At 45.6% G+C, this 18112-nt stretch overlaps 1 protein-coding gene across 1 annotated transcript in view; it reads right to left on the minus strand.

Moving 5' to 3' along the window:
* LOC138286444 (uroplakin-3b-like) overlaps positions 1–18112 on the minus strand; it is a 165198-nt gene that overhangs the window by 13214 nt on the left and 133872 nt on the right. Inside the window, exon 5 of the mRNA XM_069226709.1 lies at positions 13286–13415. Within this exon, the coding sequence (XP_069082810.1) occupies positions 13286–13415 (130 nt within the window). The remainder of the gene's footprint in view (positions 1–13285; positions 13416–18112) is intronic.

Raw genomic sequence — 18112 nt, forward strand, 5'->3', positions numbered from 1 at the left:
CCACAGCGGCGGTCTTTTGGCGGCCGTCGCCGTGGTGGTAGGTGGTTATTACTGCCACTGTCATAATGAGGGCCTATATATTTTAAATGCACTAGTTAAGGTAGCTTGGTATTTATTTTAATCTGTTGTTGCTTTGAATAAGTTTAATTCTAAATAGGGCTGAGGGAGAGACATTTACATGTCAGTTGCATCTCTGACAGGCTACTTCAGAGGCAGACTCAACCACATGTCAGGTGCACCTCTTTTTTGTTTGAATCTGTTTATTGGTTTTACATATAATTCACCACATTAAGCAGTACAACCATGCGTTCATCTATACCCAGTATGACATAATCAACAGTATAAAATATTAATAGATAAACATTGGAAATAAGGATAAGCATATAGTGACAGGAGAAACAAATTAGTGTAGTAGGCTTGTCACCTATGTTCAAGTCAATAGATTCATATATTTAACAATCATTTTATAAGAAAACAATTCAAAACAGTTAACTTCTTAGACCATTAAGCTTAATGAGCTGCCACTACGTTGTTCAAGCAATGCCTTAAAACAGTAACATTGTTTTCTCCTCGTCCTCGCTAGTATACTTTGTTAAGGATATGGTGATGTAGCCATAGTACTTTCATTGTCATCGGAAGCATGTGTTGAGTCAATCTGTAATTCTGCAAGTATGTTGTCCCAGTGTGAAGCTATGGGATATTTACAAAGCCCCAATGTATCCTTCCTGTGCAACGCTACACCGTCTTCCTGCACCCAGTTGAGCATTGAGTGTTTCCAGGGGGTCTGATGACTTCCATCATCGCGTGATGAGCCATTTGGCCACTATGAACCCTAAGTCAAGAAAGCAGGAAGTCACCCTTTGTCTCTTGTTTCTATAATACAGTCCTAGCAAGCATGATTTCCAATTATGGAGGTTTGTGTATCCTGTTCATGCTGTTAAGGTAAAAGTTATAGTAAGCCAGTAAGTGTAGAGTGTGGGACAAGCCTACAACATATGTAATAAGTCGCCATCTACTAACTTGCATCTTGGACAGGCCGCTTCAGTTCTATTATAAAACTGGTTTATATTAGCAGGAGAAATGATTGCCCTATGTACAATATATAGCTGGACAAGTTTAAACCAGGCATTACAGGTTACGTGCGTGGGAACTTCCAGGAAGGTTATCCATTGTCAATCCGTACAAGGCTATGTGAGGTCAGTTTCCCAATGACGTTGCAGCTGTGCAAGGGTGGGAGCAGCATGGATTTGAAAAGAGTCAGAAAACCAGCTTATGAGGCATCCCCCACGTCCCATGATATGTAAATACTGTACTGTGAGGTGTGTTGGTGGCTCTGTGGAAAGGTTGCCCCAGTGTTCCTCCTGTGTAGTGAGTAATGAATTGTATAAAATAAATTGTCCAGGGAGTAAGTCTTTGTTTTCAGTACTTCGAATGTGGCTAGGATACTATCTCTGTGTAGGTCTCCCAATGTGTGTAACCCTGGATTCGGCCATGTGTTAAGTTCTGCTGCTAATGTGGGACCCATGGGGGTCCAGTAGGGGCAGTCCTTGCGCATCGATATGCTAGACCCAGCAATAATGAGTCAGGAGCTCGTGTGCGTGTACAGGGGTGGAACAGATGTAATAAAGCTGATAAACTCCAACTAGGTGACAATTTAGACATGTCCTGTAACTGCAATCGTGCTAACCATTTGGCAACCCATTGAATTTGGGCAGCCAAGTAACAGGATAACCATTTGACAACGCATTGAATTTGGGCATCCAAGTAATAGTGTTTGAAGTGTGGGACGGCCAAGCCTCCCCTGTCTGTAGAGAGGTGAAGTTTAGTTAACGCCGCTCTGCTCCTTGAGCCATAGCAGATAAAGTCGCAAAGCTGTTGGTCAAATTTTCTGAAGAGGTGGTGTAGGAAATGACCCTTTTTGCAGGGTTATCCCCAAATATTTTGCCTTCTTCCTCCTATTTTTTTAGGTCTGTTTTTTCTGGTTTATTGTCTCCGCGCACTGTACCACTGCTAATCAGTGCTAAAGTGCAAGTGCTCCCTATAGAAATTGTACTGTTGATTGGTTTATCCATGATTGGCATATTTGATTTACTAGTAAAGTGCACTAGAGGTGCCCAGGGCCTGTAAATCAAATGCTACTAGTGGGCCTGCAGCACTGGTTGTGCCTCCCACATTAGTAGCCCTGTAAACATGACTCAGACCTGCCATTGCAGTGTCTATGTGTGTGCAGTTTTAAACTGCCAATTCGACTTGGCAAGTGTACCCACTTGCCATGCCTCAACCTTCCCTTTGACTACATGTAAGGCACCCCTAAGTTAGGCCCTAGGTAGCCCTATGGGCAGGGTGCAGTGTATGTTTAAGGTAGGACATATACTAGTGTGTTTTATATGTCTTAACAGTGAAATACTTCCAAATTCGGTTTTCACTGTGCAAGGCCTATCTCTCTCATCGGTTAACATGGGGGCTGCCTTTAAATTTCCTTAAAGCGCAGTTTTCCTTTGAGAGTAGATACAAATGTGGAGTTTAGGGTCCCTGAACTCACAATTTAAAATTACATCTTTTAGTGAAGTTGGTTTTTAAATTGTCTATTTCAAAATACCACTTTTAGAAAGTAGGCATTTTCTTGCTTATACCATTCTGTGACTCTGCCTGTTTGTGGATTGTCTGTCTGGGTCAGTTTGACAGTTGGGCTGTTCACACCTCTCCTCTAGACAGTGACACAAAAGGGGGTGGGGTGTAGCCTGCGTATCCAGATGAGCCATCTGAGCTAGAGAGAAGGGAGGAGTGGTCGTTCACACCTGAAAGGACTGTGCCTGCCCTCACACAATGCAGTCTCCGACCCCCTGGTGTGCGTCTGGGGCCTGGCCTGAACAAGGAAGGATCTTGCAAACACTTGAGACTTTGCTTTGAAGTTTGACAACTTCACTGGGTATAAGCAGAAGACCCAAAACCCCAGACTATTAGAATCTTTCGGGAATCAAGAGGAACCTCTGCCAGGAGAAGAGCTGAAGGAGGAGTATTGCCCCTTTGCTGTGTTGCTTTGCTGGACTTGCCTGCAGTTGCTGCTTCTGCCTGAAAAGAGTGCAAAGGGTGAACTTTTCAGTGTGTCCTGCTTGAGAAAAATGTCCAAGGACTTGGAGTAGAGCTTGCCTCCTGTTGGAAGTCTCAGGGACACAAAAGCCTTCAGCTTCCTCGACCTGCAGCACTGGGAACTGTGCGTTTTGTATTGTTCAAGAGGAGAAACCAGCACGTCGCCACCAACGACGCCGCTGGCCTGCACTGTGACCTGCCGACGCCGCACGGAGTCGGTTTGCCCTGCTTCGCACCGCGACCCTGGTCTCACCGACGCCGTCATCGGACGACTTCACTGAGCTGCTGCTCGCACCACGACCTGTGGGACCCGCACTCCGGCATCCGGAGCTAGCGAAATGTGTTCTGCTGCCAGGTTAGGGGTGTTCCTACGATAATGCAGTTGGGATCATGAACAGTAAATGAAAAGGGGAACAGGCACGACTTGGTCCAGTTTACCCGGAGTCCGGATATGTTCGCAACGCGGGTCAATAATTGTGGGATTGTGTCATGTATGCTGTGGGTATCCCGAACGTATAATAGCATGTCATCCACGTATAGCGAAATCACGTGTATCCCATCCCCTAGCGGGATACCCCCAGCTGTTCCCTGCTCGTGCACATGTAAAGCTGGAGGTTTCATTGCAAGTGAAAACAATAAAGGCAACAGTGGGCAGCCATGTCGTGTTCCTCTGTGAATGGGGATCGAGTTGGCTATGAGAGGTTCTGTTTTGACACTTATTAGGGGGTCAGTATACAGTAGCTTCCCCAGTTGCATAAAGCGGTGGCCAAAACCATAACATCACAGCGCTGTTAAAAGATATTCACAGTCCAGTGAGTCAAAGGCCTTTTCTAGGTCTAAGACCACACAGCCTGCTCAAGGCCAAGTAATGTAAATTTATGGAGGTATTGTGGGCAGGGACAAACCAGACCTCGGACCAGCAGTGCCAGTCAATCTGCAAATATTGTTGCTAATATTTTATTATCGGTATTGAGTAGTGCTAGGGGCTGATAGGAAATGGTGAGCCAGGGGTCTTTGTTTGGTTTGGGTGAGTAGATGATAACCACCTCCCTTCAGGAATCAAAAAGCCTACCCACAGAAAAACCCTTTTTGTACATTGTTAGTAATCGTGAGGCCATTGTTGGAGCAAAGGCCTTGCATTGTTCATCGAGCAGCCCGTCCGGTCCCGGAGATGTACCGGTAGCCAATGACTTAATCGCCTCTGTGATTTTAAATAATCTAATAGGGCTATCCGTATCTATACTCTGCTCAGTTGTGATACAGGATATTGGAAGTCCAGTAAAGAAGGAGTCATATGTCTCCCACTCAGTAACCGGTGGGGTCTGATATACCGTGTATAAGGCCGGGTCAGTTTGTTGTAAATAGCACTTTGTATATAGCAGATAAGGCCTGATGTTGAGCGCAACACAGTTACAGGGAGACGTGGATTATCTTGCCTGAAGAGCCATGCTAGGAGTCGACCAGGTTTGTCAGCTGACACCTGTGTGCGTGCGGAGTGTGCTGCATAGTTAGGACATCGCAGCCTATCATAGCATTGTGTGTTTGCATCTTGCGTGTGGCAGGGCCTGCACTGCAGTATGATTATTTGCTGCATGTATTTTCAGTTCTATGAACCTATTCTCCAATCTGGTGAGATCCGTTTAGTGTCTGTCTCGTGTTGCCCTGTATTCTCATACAATGACCCTGCAGTTTTGTCTTGAAAGCGTCCCACTCTATCAGTTTTGTGGATGCCATGTTCTCGTATATCTCAAAGTGTTCAGTACTCATAGACCTAAGAGAGGTCCTGAATGGGGAGCCTTCTAGTAGGGCAGGTTGAGGTCGCCCTGCAACGATAGGGGAAGTGTTGTGTCCAACTGTAGTCATAGCGTGTGGCAATTATGATCCGAGTGGGCCAGCATCGCCCGCAAACAAAACATCAACATCATCTCCTACGCCGACGACACCCAGCTGACACTCTCCCTCACCAAAGACCCAGCCACCGTCAAAGCCAACCTGCAGGATGGAATGAAAGACGTTGCAGAATGGATGAAGCTCAGCCACCTAAAGCTGAACTCTGACAAGACGGAGGTCCTCATCCTCGGACACTCTCCGTCCGCCTGGAACGACTCTTGGTGGCCCACGGCCCTGGGCACCGCACCTACCCCTTCAGACCACGTACGCAACCTCGGATTCATCCTGGACCCCCTCCTCACCATGACCAAGCAAGTCAACGCTGTCTCGTCTTCTTGCTTCCACACCCTTCGCATGCTCTGAAAAATCTTCCGCTGGATCCCCGCCAAAACTAGAAAAACTGTTACCCACGCCCTCGTCACAAGCCACCTGGACTACGGAAACACCCTATACGCAGGAACCACCGCAAAGCTACAGAATCGTCTTCAGCGCATACAGAACGCCCCCGCACGCCTCATCCTCGACATACCGCGCCACAGCCACATATCCGCCTACCTGAAACACCTGCACTGGCTCCCCGCCAACAAAAGGATCACCTTCAGGCTCCTCATCCACGCACACAAAGCCCTCCACAAAAATGGCCCCGAATACCTCAACAGACGCCTCTCGTTCTACATGCCCACCCGTCAGCTTCGTTCAGCCAGCCTCGCTCTCGCCACCGTCCCTCGTATCCGCAGAACCACAGATGGAGGTAAATCCTTCTCCTACCTGGCAGCCAAGACATGGAACTCCCTTCCCGTTCACCTAAGAACTACCCAGGACCACCTCGCCTTCAGGTGGCGCCTCAAGAGTTGGCTCTTTGAGCAGCAGTAACCCCCCCCCCAGCACCTTGAGACCCTAACGGGTGAGTAGCGTGCTCTATAAATGCCTTGATTGAGTGGGTGCACCCCATATATTCCATGTCAGTAATGGAAGGAAGCAGTGCTGGTGTCCCAATAAATCTATCTAGCCGGACATGCAGGTTGTGTGGGATTGAGTGGAAAGAGTAAACCCTCGTCACTGGGTTTCAAGTTCTCCAGAAGTCCACCAACCCCCATTGATGGAGCCAATTGGTCAGGGCTTAAGCATTGGTGGCGGCAGTGGTGCAGGGTAGTGGGTGAAAGGAGTGATTCAATTCAGTGTCTAAGACACTGCTAAAATCTCCCCCAATTAGCCATGGCATGTCGCTCCTGCGGGAGAGAGGATTAGAGAGTATGCACGGAAAGACGCTCTGTTCTGTGGTAGGAGCTTAAATGAATCCCAGGTGAATGACCTGACCATCAAGGCGGCCTTTAACCAAAATATAGCGCAGCTCTGGGTCTGTTAAAGTGTCTTCAACTGTAAACGGTATTCCTGGCCTAACCCACACCAAGGCCCTTCTGGCATAAGTAGAACAGTTTATGTCAAATACCTGTCCCCTCCAGCATCTTTGGAGCTTGAGAGTTTCAGTGTGGATGAGGTGTGTTTTCCTGCAGTGGAGCAATGTGTGTGGTTCACCGTTTCAGGTAAGAGTAAAAAGAGTATTGACATGAAGGCGTGTGCATTCCTCTCACCTTCCAGGTGAGTATATTAAACTGTGCCATATTGAAAATTGTGCATTATCAGATCTAATGTGGGGCATATCGCCACCTACACAGGGGTAGTGGTGTCATTGGGAACTTGCTGGGGTGGAGGCTTTGATTTTGACGGAGTGGTGGGGTCAGCTGTTCTCATACTAACATTTAACGTACAACCAGAAATACCATAAGAGCAGAGATGCAACATGCGTCCTGCCCGAACTTATAGGTAGCAAGAACTCAATTCAACTCAGTCAGATAATGTACTGAAAAGGGAGCTGGTTTGTAAGGGTATGGTCAGTATGGAAATGTTCCATGTGTCAAGTGAGAAAGGAGATATTCCTCCTTGGGAACCTGTGGTGTAAGCAAATATTGGGCTACCTCATGCATTTATGGGCGTACATAAGTAGGGTGTGCTTTGTAGGGTGGAGACATCTGGTTGGGCCCTAATTATTAATCCAGGTCCCCCACTGAAGGGGTTCGTACAGTAGGTTTTTGAGGCCAGTGCCTAGCCCGGTGCCTTATTAGTCATGTTCAGAAAAATGGGAGAAAAAACATACAGAGGTACAATTGTGTTGGCAGCATTTCAGAAAATGTCATCAGCGGTTTGCGGTGTAATGATCGGGGGAGCAGAGAAATCCCCTGCTGCGGCAGAGCCATCATCACTCCTTGACCTATCCGAGTCATCCCTGGTTTCAGATTGATGATGCAGCTCCCCGCCTTCAGCAGAGCTTGATGCCTTTTTTGTATTACATGTTCCAGGTTAGACACACTGTTTGATTATTGTGATTGTCTGGGATGGAAGCACCTGCCTCCGCGGCATGCATATCTTCTGCGGAGGGGCAAAGTATTGTATCGGCTAGGATGGACCGTGGTGGAGTGTCCTTTAATCTCCAGCCAGTTCCATGTATCTTCAGGGGTATTGAAGAAGCGTGTCCACCCCTCAGCCGCTACCTGCAGTAGTTTCGGGTATAAGGGTGCATAGCAAATGTTCAGTTTTCAAAGTTTCTAATTTACATGCATGTAGGAAGCTGGCTCTGTATATACTATCTCAAAGTGAGATAGTGTGCACAGAGTCCAAGGATTCCCCTTACAGGTTGATAGTGGCAATAATAGATAATATTAATGCACTATTTGTGGTAGTGTGGTCGAGCAGTAGGCTCATCAGAGGGTAGTGTTAAGCATTTGTTGTACACACACAGGCAATAAATGGGAACACACACTCAAAGACTTAACTCCAGGCAAATAGGTTTTTATATAGAAAAATATAATTTTCTTAATTTATTTTAGAACCACAAGATTCAGATTTCAAGTAAGTACATGAATTGTAAGGTACTCGGCATGGGTAAATATAGAACTTTGAATTAAAACAGTATTGTACACAGTTTAGCATAAAATGGCAATAAGCTATTTTAAAATTGGACACTGCAAACTTCAACAGTTCCTGGGGGAGGTAAGTAAAGGTTAGTTTGTCAGGTAAGTAAAGCACTTACAAGTTCAGTCTCCGAGGAATAGGCAGCCCACCGTTGGGGGTTCAAGTTAACCCCAAACACCCAGCACCAGCAACACAGGGCCGGTCAGGTGCAGAGATCAAATAGGGGCCCAAATAACATAGGTGCATATGGAGACTAGGGGTGCTCCGGTTCCAGTCTGCTAGCAGGTAAGTACCTGCGTCCTCAGGGAGCAGTCCAGGCAGGTTTTGTAGAGCTCTGGTGGGGGTCCCAAACAGGCACACAAAATACACCCTCAGCAGCACAGTGGCGGCCGGGTGCAGTGTGCAAACAAGGCGTCAGGTTTTGTATTGAAATCAGTGGAGGGACCCGGGGTCACTCTGACGATGCAGGCAGGGCATAGGGGGGCTTCTCAGGCCAGCCACCGACCGAGCAAAGATGAAGGCTGCCTGCTGGTCACTGCTGCACTGGTAGTTGGTTCATCGTGGGCCTGGTGGCTGCGGGTGCAGTGCTTCTTCCAGGCATCGGGTTCTTTGTTACCGGGCAGCCGCGGTCAGTTGGGTCCTCTGGATTCTCTCTGCAGGCTTTGCCATGGGGGTGCAGGGAGGTCATCTCAGGGTGGACACACCGTGGGAGTCGCCTGGGGGTCCTCGCTGCAGTGTTGGTTTCTCTAGCACAGGCCGGGGGCGTCGGGTGCAGAGTGTTGGGGACTCATGCTTCAGGAGTTATGTAAGAGTCCCTTTAAAGATGGTTTCTTCTTTGTTGCTTTGGACAGAGCCACTGTCCACAGGAGTTTCTTGGTCCTTTGGGTTTGCAGGGCAGTCCTTTGCGTCGCTATTGCAGGTTCTTTGACCCTGGAGACAGGCCGGTAGGGCTGGGGCCAAACCAGTTGTCGTCTCCTGTTTCGCTGTGGGGTTTTCAGGTCAGCAGTCCTTCTACTTGTTAGGTCGTCAGGAATCTGATTTCCTGGGTTCAGGGTCGCCCCTAAATACTAGATTTAGGGGTGTGTTTAGTGCTGGAGGGCAGTAACCAATGGCTACTGTCCCTGAGGGTGGCTACTCCCTCCTTATGCGTCCTTCCTTTGAGGAGGGGGGCACATCCCTAATCCTATTGACTAAATCCTCCAAAGCAAGATGGAGGATTTTCAATGGAGGGGGTCACTTCATCTCTGGTCACCTTAGGGGTGGACCTGGCTGAGGGGGTGACTCCTCCTTGTTTTTCTCATTATCTCCCTGGACTTGCAGCCAAAAGTGGTGGCTGTGACCGGCGGTGGCGGGCATCTCCACTAGCTGGAGTGCCCTGGGGCATTGTAACACAAAGCCTGAGCCTTTGAGTCTCACTGCTAGGTGTTACAGTTCCTTCAGGGGGAGGTGTGAAGCACTTCCACCCAGTGCAGGCTTTGTTTCTGGCCTCAGAGGGCACAGAGGCTCTCACCCCAGGGGTCACAAACTTGTCTCTCAGTGGCAGGCTGGCACAGACCAGTCAGTCCTGCACTGAAGGATTGGGTAAAATACATTTTAATAAATCCAACACTGGCATCAGTGTGGGGGTATTATTCTGAGAAGTTTGATACCAAACTTCCCAGTATTCAGTGTAGCCATTATGGAACTGTGAGTTACACTTCTGCTGCACTGTTAGTGTGTAGGCAGGAAAAAACATAACTTAATGTTGTCTACAACCATCTCGCCCAGCTTTCTCACCTCGCGTAGTATCGTGCCTCTGTCCCGGTAGTAGTGCAACAGGTGGAACAAAAATGGTCAGGGTTAGATCCTGATAGTGGACTGCGCACCTATGGGCATGCTCCAATGCAAAAAAGTTGGAGAGTGTGTCCGGGGGCAGTAGTTGTTGCAGCCATCGCTCCACGTATGTGACTGCATCTGATCCTTCCGTGCTCTTCGGGAGGCCCACAACACATACATAGTTGCATCTGGGCTGGCCCTCTGCGTCCTCCATGCGACTTTCCAGCACATCCACTCATTCCTCCATTTGTCTCAGAGAAGACTCACAATCTCGAATTTCCAGCTGCAGGCCTTACAATGTTAATTCAATGGTGTGCACTTTTTCTGTAAGTTTCTCATGATTCGAATGGAGGAGTGTCAGGTCCAGTGTCACAGTGTCAATTTTCCTCTCCAATGAGGCCCTTGTGGTTTTGAGAGCAGCACCAATCGTTTCCACTGCTGCAACCACTGAGTCCAGTATATCATTTATGGTGGGTTGGAGTGGGGCCACGTCCATGGGTCCTGTGACGAGTTCAGGCCGATCCCGCATCGCATAGGGCACTGCTGGCGATGGTGGAGCATTTGTGCGTAAACGCCCCCTCGTTATGAAGTGTACCAGGTTTGGCTTGTGTAGACTTTGATTGCACCCGGAGGTCTGCTAGTTAGCTCGTGTCAGTAGGCCATGCCTCCTTGTACACTCCAATCTTGCTGGACACCCCCCTCGCCAGTATCACATATGAAGCGTGGTGACCAGCATTAATTAACACCAGGCGTTGGAAGAGAAGTCAAAGGAGGCAGTGGTTTTGTGTTACAGGCCCTCTTGTCTTCAGCTCTCTTCCTGGTAAGTGCAGCAGTACCAGCAGCCCCGTTTTTCATGCAAGAGGTGTCCTGCCGCCGCTGGCGCACGGTAGTCACGTCCTGGGTCTGAGGTTAGCCGTGTGTCATAGGCACCTAAGTCTCCTGTGCTTATTAGTAGGAGGGGGACCAAGCAAGTTTATGTCCTGGACTTGCTCTTCAAGGCACAGCGTGTTGGTGATGCTTTTCGTTTATTCAGGGGGCTTGGCAGCATTAGAGGCCAGCCACTGCACACCAATACAGCACGGGAGTGTGGGCCCACAGTGTCATCGCTGACAGGCTGTTTACAGTAGGTGCGGTGCCCCGTCCTCCAGTGGCATGCGTATCGATCCCCAGGCAGGTGCCGCTGCAAGTCCCTCCAGAGTGTGATCGTGTGTTGGCAGTGAGGGGGGAGGGGAGTTGCAGCAGCAACCCAGTCCGTGGGGGTTGCCCTGCAATGAACTCCACGTGTATCTCTTGCGCCTCTGGCGCTCGTGGGATTCTTTCGGCCTGTCGCCAAGCATCATGTAGCCGCGCCCGAGTCCGATCCCGGCCGCAGGCACGCAGCTCCGTCCATGTCACCGATGGCACTGGGTCTGCGAGGCTGCGGGTTGAGCAGGGGATCACGGGAGATGCTATTACGTGTAGGTGAACCTGGGTCCCAGGTGGATTCATGCTGGATAAGTGGGTCAGGTGCGCCTTTTACCGGCCTTGGGGCTTGGACAGAGGAAACAACATTGTAAACGCACCCCAGAAATGCTGGTAGGGCTTTTGAAGAGTCAGTCACAGCTGTGAAGGATGGGTTAATGCACTGACAGCAGGTACAGAGGAACAACAACCAAAATATATTATCATTGTAAACCCATAAAGGGAAAAGCAGATTTTCTATTTTTTAATCCACATCAATTTATCTTTCCGATCTGTTGGTAGCTAATATTGTGGAGTTGATACAAGTTCAGTTTGATAGTAAAACTTCAATATTGTAGAACACCAAAAGACACAACAATGGCACCTGCAGATAGAGTAACACAGTTACAGGCTTCTATGAGGACACACAGAACAATACACACAAAGGTACCCATGCATTAGGGCGGCACACATACAGCACCGCAGGAGCGCAGACGTTCCAGGTTCCCAGTGACTCCAATTCCTTTCCACTTTAACCCACCATCTCGCACTGCAGAAATGGTGCAAGGCCGGGAAATTATTGGGGAATCACACACTAGCAGCTCAAGCCAGGCATGGGCTAGTTCGGCAGAGTCCAGCCCCTGTGTCTCCACGGAACCAGCTTTTTCCTCCCAGGGAAGCCCTCCTAGTATTGGGCCTCTTAGATTGCGCCAGACTGTTGTGTCTTTTCATTGGTGGGGAACTAAGCCCCACAGCTAGCCGTCCTCCCTGCTTGTCACACTTTCAGTGCTTCCGTGCACACATGATCTCACCAGTCACAGCTTCCCCCGGGCATTGCAGGTCTGTCCAGATAGAACCAATGCAGCACCAGCGGACCCAAAAGGGGCACCCCAAAATGTAACCACACAGACGCGAGACCTCCTCTCCGAATGCCCGTCACATTGGCGCCTATAAAGACAGGAGCTGCCCCAGTCCAATTTTGCACGTGGAAATGTTACACAGATTTGTATTTGAATATTAAAAATGTCTGTCTCTTAATGCGGAGAATATTTTTCATGTCAAAATCCCTTCTCCCGCACTCACATTAATTTTGGAGGTGTGACCCCTCGTCATTCACTCATTGGAAACGCACGTACACCTGCCCTGCACTGGAGTAAATCCACATGTGCTTCTAGGGAATCCCATTCGAAAAAATAAATATACCACTGAGTTTACCAGCACTGAGTGCGCTCTGTGACTGAGAGCTCTTGCCTGGGTCGCTGATTTTACCCTTAGACATGCATCTATGAATTTGGTTCCTTTTTCTGTCTCTCAGACAGGCGTTTCCAAGCCTCTTATACAAATATACCAATGTATCCATTGTACAGATGAAAATATTTCTGAATTCCCACCTGACCCCTCCTTTCCACACATCATTTGGGATCAGTAGCATAGATGTTTTGTACATGGCGCTTTTTACAAATTGGAAAAATATTCCTGAAACTTTCCCAATTATTTCTGTTACCGGTCAGTGGGTTCAGAACCAGGGCTGGTTTCTGCTGCTCATGGGTTCCCCCGAGGTCTAGGGCTAGAGTTCTATGGAAGTTCCTGTGGGCAGCTTTCCAGCCGGTCTAATCTGTCAGTGACCTCAGCCTCGCAGGTTCCAGCACTTTGTCCCCACCAGCTACCATACGACCCCCCACTATCATTTGTGCCAAAGTCAGCAAGTCCTGAATTTCTATCCATAACAACTTTGCATGTGAAACATGTAGTCTGGGCCTAAAATTCCAATTTGCATAAAATAGGGTCAATAGGGTAAATTGACAGTTAACGTTGTGTTTTAGTAACAAAGTCCAACTCCATCACCCTCAGGCATGATGCACAAATCTGATGTTGAACTGTATTTTTTCTTACTTTAAAAATCATATTGGGCGGGCTGCAGTGATTTTTTTCTTATTGCAGAAGGTACCATGGAATACGTGTAATGGTCCCAGAGTCAGAAATGGTTTTGCATTATCCATGGCTCCATTATAAAACACACAGATGAGATACCTACACATTTACTAGCCCGAGTTAAAGAATGAGGAGGCATATGGCTTACCATCCAAACATTAAGACAGAAGCCGTCAGTGCCAGCAAGATAGCGATAAGGATGGAGAGGATAGTGGTGATGACGATCATCCCTGAGCTGCGTCTCACTGGATTTATGTCAATGGCAGATGGGTTCTTCCCTGGAAAAGACAGCAGTGGAGCATTAAGGACAAGCGACGATTGTTCACAGATGTTTCAGCTGTGATCTCCTCCTTGCAACCCACATCTAACCATGAATAAGCTAACTAGACTCAACAAAGTCCTACTGATGAAGAAAGACCTCCAACCCGTGAGACAGTCCTCTACTTTAATTAAACTATTCACTCACTTCACTCTCTCCAGTTAAAAACTTGAATGCCTCGTCAAGAAATATTTAAGTGCCTAACTGCCACCACCAGGAAAGGGCAAACATAACTTGGAAGAAAACATTAAGGCATGGCCGGCTTTAGGCATGGGCGAGCTGGGCTCAGTCCCATGGCGACTAGTTTCAGAGAGGAGCAATTTATATCATTTATTTTTATTATAGGCCACTGACGCCTGTTCTTTCCCTCCAGGGGCTGCACTAATGATCCCTTCCCTTAATCTCCCTCAGTTTGCCTACCCCGCCTTCCTTACTTCACCTTTGTGCGCTCTCTCTCCCACACACTCTTGGTGTCCCACCTCTATCTTAGCATCTGAACAGGTGATTCAGGGGAGGGGGGACCTGGCCTTTGAACACAGAGGCTCTCTTCTTCGCAGTAAACCACTAGCAGACAGTAGGAGTCAGATTAGGTCAGTTGCATGCTTTTCATAACTCTTACCCACAAACTACATTGCCCCTTAAACATCGCCACCACCCACTGTCGGACAGCTAGGTGAGAGGTGTATCTTGCATGCTGACTTTCCTCATACAAACTTAGTGGGTATACAACAGTGTCAGGGAGCAGACTATGCTTCTCTCATTCATGTGCAAAGGGGGTTGCACAGCAGAAGCACTACTAACATGCATAGTAGTATTAAATGCTCGAGAGATAGAGGAGAGGAAAGGGGAGGGAGAACGGGTAGGGCACTAACTTGATTTCGGCCAGGGCACTACTGTGGATAAGGCCAGCTCTGCCTCACTCTGGATGCTTTCGACAACATCCTGCTGTGTTCTTCTATTTACACACTGATCCCAATTTCTGCTCTGGAGGAGACTACGGCTGTGGTTCTGTATCTACCCAATGTCTCCCAAAGCTTGTGTGGCGCAATGCTATTTTGTGCTGGGCTTCGGCCATTATGATTGGTAGGAAATAGGAGCTACATTGTGTGTCTCATTGCTCCAGGTTAGCACACACGTACATGCACAGCTTCAGTAGGTCTACCCCACCTTTGTGCTTCTGCATGCACAAATAAGATCATAATGTTTTTCCCAGAAGAGATTAAAGCTTTATTTCTTTATCTACCACATAAATCCCAATCTCTTCTTGGAAAGACGCAATCACTGTGCATGCATATGCACCGCCCAGGTCTCAACGTCTCTTCCAAAAGAGACTCTAGCTATGTTTTTGTATCCACCTCAAAATGTCTGCTCCAGGAGAGACAACTATGCGACTGTTCAGAGCATTCACACTGCTTCTGTCACCTGACATAAATGTTCTTAAATTTATTCCCCTTCTCTCAATTTCTACTCAGATGATGCTGTTGTCTAATAATATAGCAAGTACAGTCTTTTTTCCAAAGGACACCCATTTAACAATACTTTTAAACATATTCTTAGCTAGATTGTCCTCTGTTTTGTAGACTGATTTCGAAACCTGAAAAAGGAAACAGCAACAGAGGAGTAAATCTATAGATCCATCACAGAAGCAATGCCCAAAGTCCGCTTCAATGCATGACAGCAAGTAGTTGTAGGTGAAGTTTATTAGATCAATGTATGATCATTACACAGTTACAGCAATATATAAGAATAAAAATGGCAATATATAAAATATAAAAATATTACTATTTAAAAACACAAAAGCCATATACAGTATAAAAACAATATCACAATCCTATTTTTTCCTTATAATTCTTCAGTGCGTGATAAAGATCATTAAAATATAAAATATACATTTTTTGTGAAGCATGAAAAAGAGTTTCCTTTCAGAATCCTTGGGCTTTAATGATATCTAAAATTATCAGTGATCAACAGGTATTAAAAAAAAGCAATCATCCATATGGCATAATATAATTGGATTGTAGCTAGTATTTTACTTCTAATGAGCCAGACATACAAAAGGTACCTTGATACAGAAAACACAACCTCCTCTGAATTCTCCCATCTCAGGATATACATAGCTTCTGTTAGCCCAGAGATAGACATTAGCCGACAAGCTGCAACTATCCATCTCATTGTAGTTGTCGCATAGACAGGACAAAATAAAAAAAAGTACTCTACAGATTCATTATTGAGTTTGCAAGCTGGGCATATTAGTGAAAAAAGTGCAGGGTTTCTATTTCTTTTTTACTCAGTTAACTGGTAAAATCCCATATCTAGATTTTTAAAACAAGGACCTTGCAAGTGATGGTTCTATCGATCCATAAATGACTCGGAAGTTAAAGCGCACTTAATGTCCAAAAAATGCTCAATTTAAGTGTCATACGCAGAGGAGATTAAAAGGTTACCCTGGATATAATCCCAGAATCTTGACTTTAATGTTGGTACCATGTATTTAGTCAGGGACTCAGGATTATCCTAGGCTTCTCCCAGGCCACGTTTGTACAGCCAAAGTTTAACATTCTTTTTTTTTTAAAGTTTAATCAGCTTTATTATGCAATATCTGAAAATGAACAGTAGCCAATCAACACAAAAAGTAGTAAAGGTACAAAGCTAATAAGCTATATGTAAAATAAAAGCTGTTTACAATTTTATGTTATGAAGGACGGGGGAGGGCATAAAAGGGGAACGGGGAACACGGGTCTATCCAGTTAATTGTAACTTGTTGAAAAGCTAAGGCCAAAATAAGATCAAATAATATTTTTTCATAGGCATGTAATTCAATCTTATCAGATAAGATACCTAAAACAATTGAGATAATCGACATATGGTGTTTTATTTTAAAAATTACTGAAAGTTGGGCCCATACTTTTTTCCAAAAAACAGAAGTAGGGGGGCATAAAAAAAGAATATGGAGCAAATTCCCTTTCGAGCAATGACATGACCAACAAGCAGGGCTAGGTATGACACTGAATTTGGCTAGGGAAGCTGCTGTATGATATAATCTATGATAAAGACAAAAAAGATGGAGCGGTAGAGGCCGATCTTGAGATTTTAAAGACTCTGGTTCATATTTTGTTCCAGTAAAAAAACAGTCCAATCACAACCCAAATCAGCTTCCCCAGTAAGTTCTACTTTGGCTTTAGGACGAGATGGATCAGATGACCGGAAATATTTGTATATAAGAGAGGCTTTAGGATTGAGAGATAACAAATGTAAAAGTGAATCTGGGGGAGAAAGGAAGTGAGATATGGAGTCTGATGGGAGCGATCAGAAAATATCCAAAACAATCTGCATAATGATTGAATATTTGTGCCAAAATGATCAAGGACAGTCAAAAATCACTTAAAATTGAGGGAAGGAATGAGGATTAGGGCCATCAAAAAGATCTTAAAGCCAGATAATTCCCCTAGTTCTTCAAGATTTCCAATATAAGGGCCTTTTATTAATATTTATAAGCTTGTTATACCAAAGCGGGGGTTGTAAAAAAGTGGCTGTAGATGAGATTGTAATTTGATAATACAGATGCATTAAACAGCAAGTATGTTTAAAAAATTGGTGAAGAAGCTATGTTATTTTTTTAAGAAAACGCTAAAATTTCCTTACGAGAGAAAGGTGCAAGTAATGTTAGTTCAGTGTCAAGCAACATGGGAGTAAAACGAGAGGAAGTAGAAGAAAGCCATTTGGTAGCTTGTTTCAAATAAAAAGCTTTATAATAAGTCAGAAAATCTGGGAAATTCACCTCTTTGTTATCTTTAGCTTTTTTAAGAAAGAAATTTGGAGAGAAGTGAGCCAATTTTTTAAAAAGTAAGTATCTGGTCTATGAACTGGGGTCATAGATAAGATATATAAAACAATTGGTATAATCATCATTTTTATGGAATCCATACGACCCCACCAAGATAAATAAAGAGGATTCGAGGAGGACAATAAATTTATCAATTCTATTGAAACATTCCTTCATATTTATTTTAATGGACTCCAAAATGGAATTAGTAAACCAAACGCTCAAATATTTGATTTTAGAATTATTCCAATGAAACCCAGAGGAGTCAAAGGAATGCTTAGTGCAAAACCTAGTAAGGGGCACAATTTAATTCTTCTCTGAATTAATTTTATAACCAGAGACAAATTAAATGTTTGACAGCTCTTTAAGCAAAACAGGAATAGATGTATCAGAGTTAGAGAGGAAGAGAAGAATATCATAGCATATCATTTCAAATGTTTATCTCCATATTGAAAATCAGATATAAGAGTATTGTCACGGATATGAGAAAGAAAAGGTTCAAGGGCTAAAACAAATAAAGGAGGTGATAAGGGGCAACCTTGACGTACCCCTCGTTGCGAGGAAAAATAGTGAGAGACACGACCATTAATTATTACTACAGCCTGAGGATCTGTGTAAAGCAAGGAAATAAGTGATACAATCTTGGGTCCAAAATCATACCATTTCAATACTTTGAGTAAAAAAAGACCAGCTTACTCTGTCGAAGGCTTTTTTAGCATCAATAGAAATAGCTGCAAGAGAATAGAGAAGAGAAGGAGCTTTATTTAATACATAAAACAAAAAAATGATAATTATCTGAGGTTAGTCTGCCTTTAACAAAACCACACTGTTCT

Source organism: Pleurodeles waltl, chromosome 3_2 (assembly GCF_031143425.1).
Source record: "Pleurodeles waltl isolate 20211129_DDA chromosome 3_2, aPleWal1.hap1.20221129, whole genome shotgun sequence".
Taxonomy (NCBI): Eukaryota; Metazoa; Chordata; class Amphibia; order Caudata; family Salamandridae; genus Pleurodeles; species Pleurodeles waltl.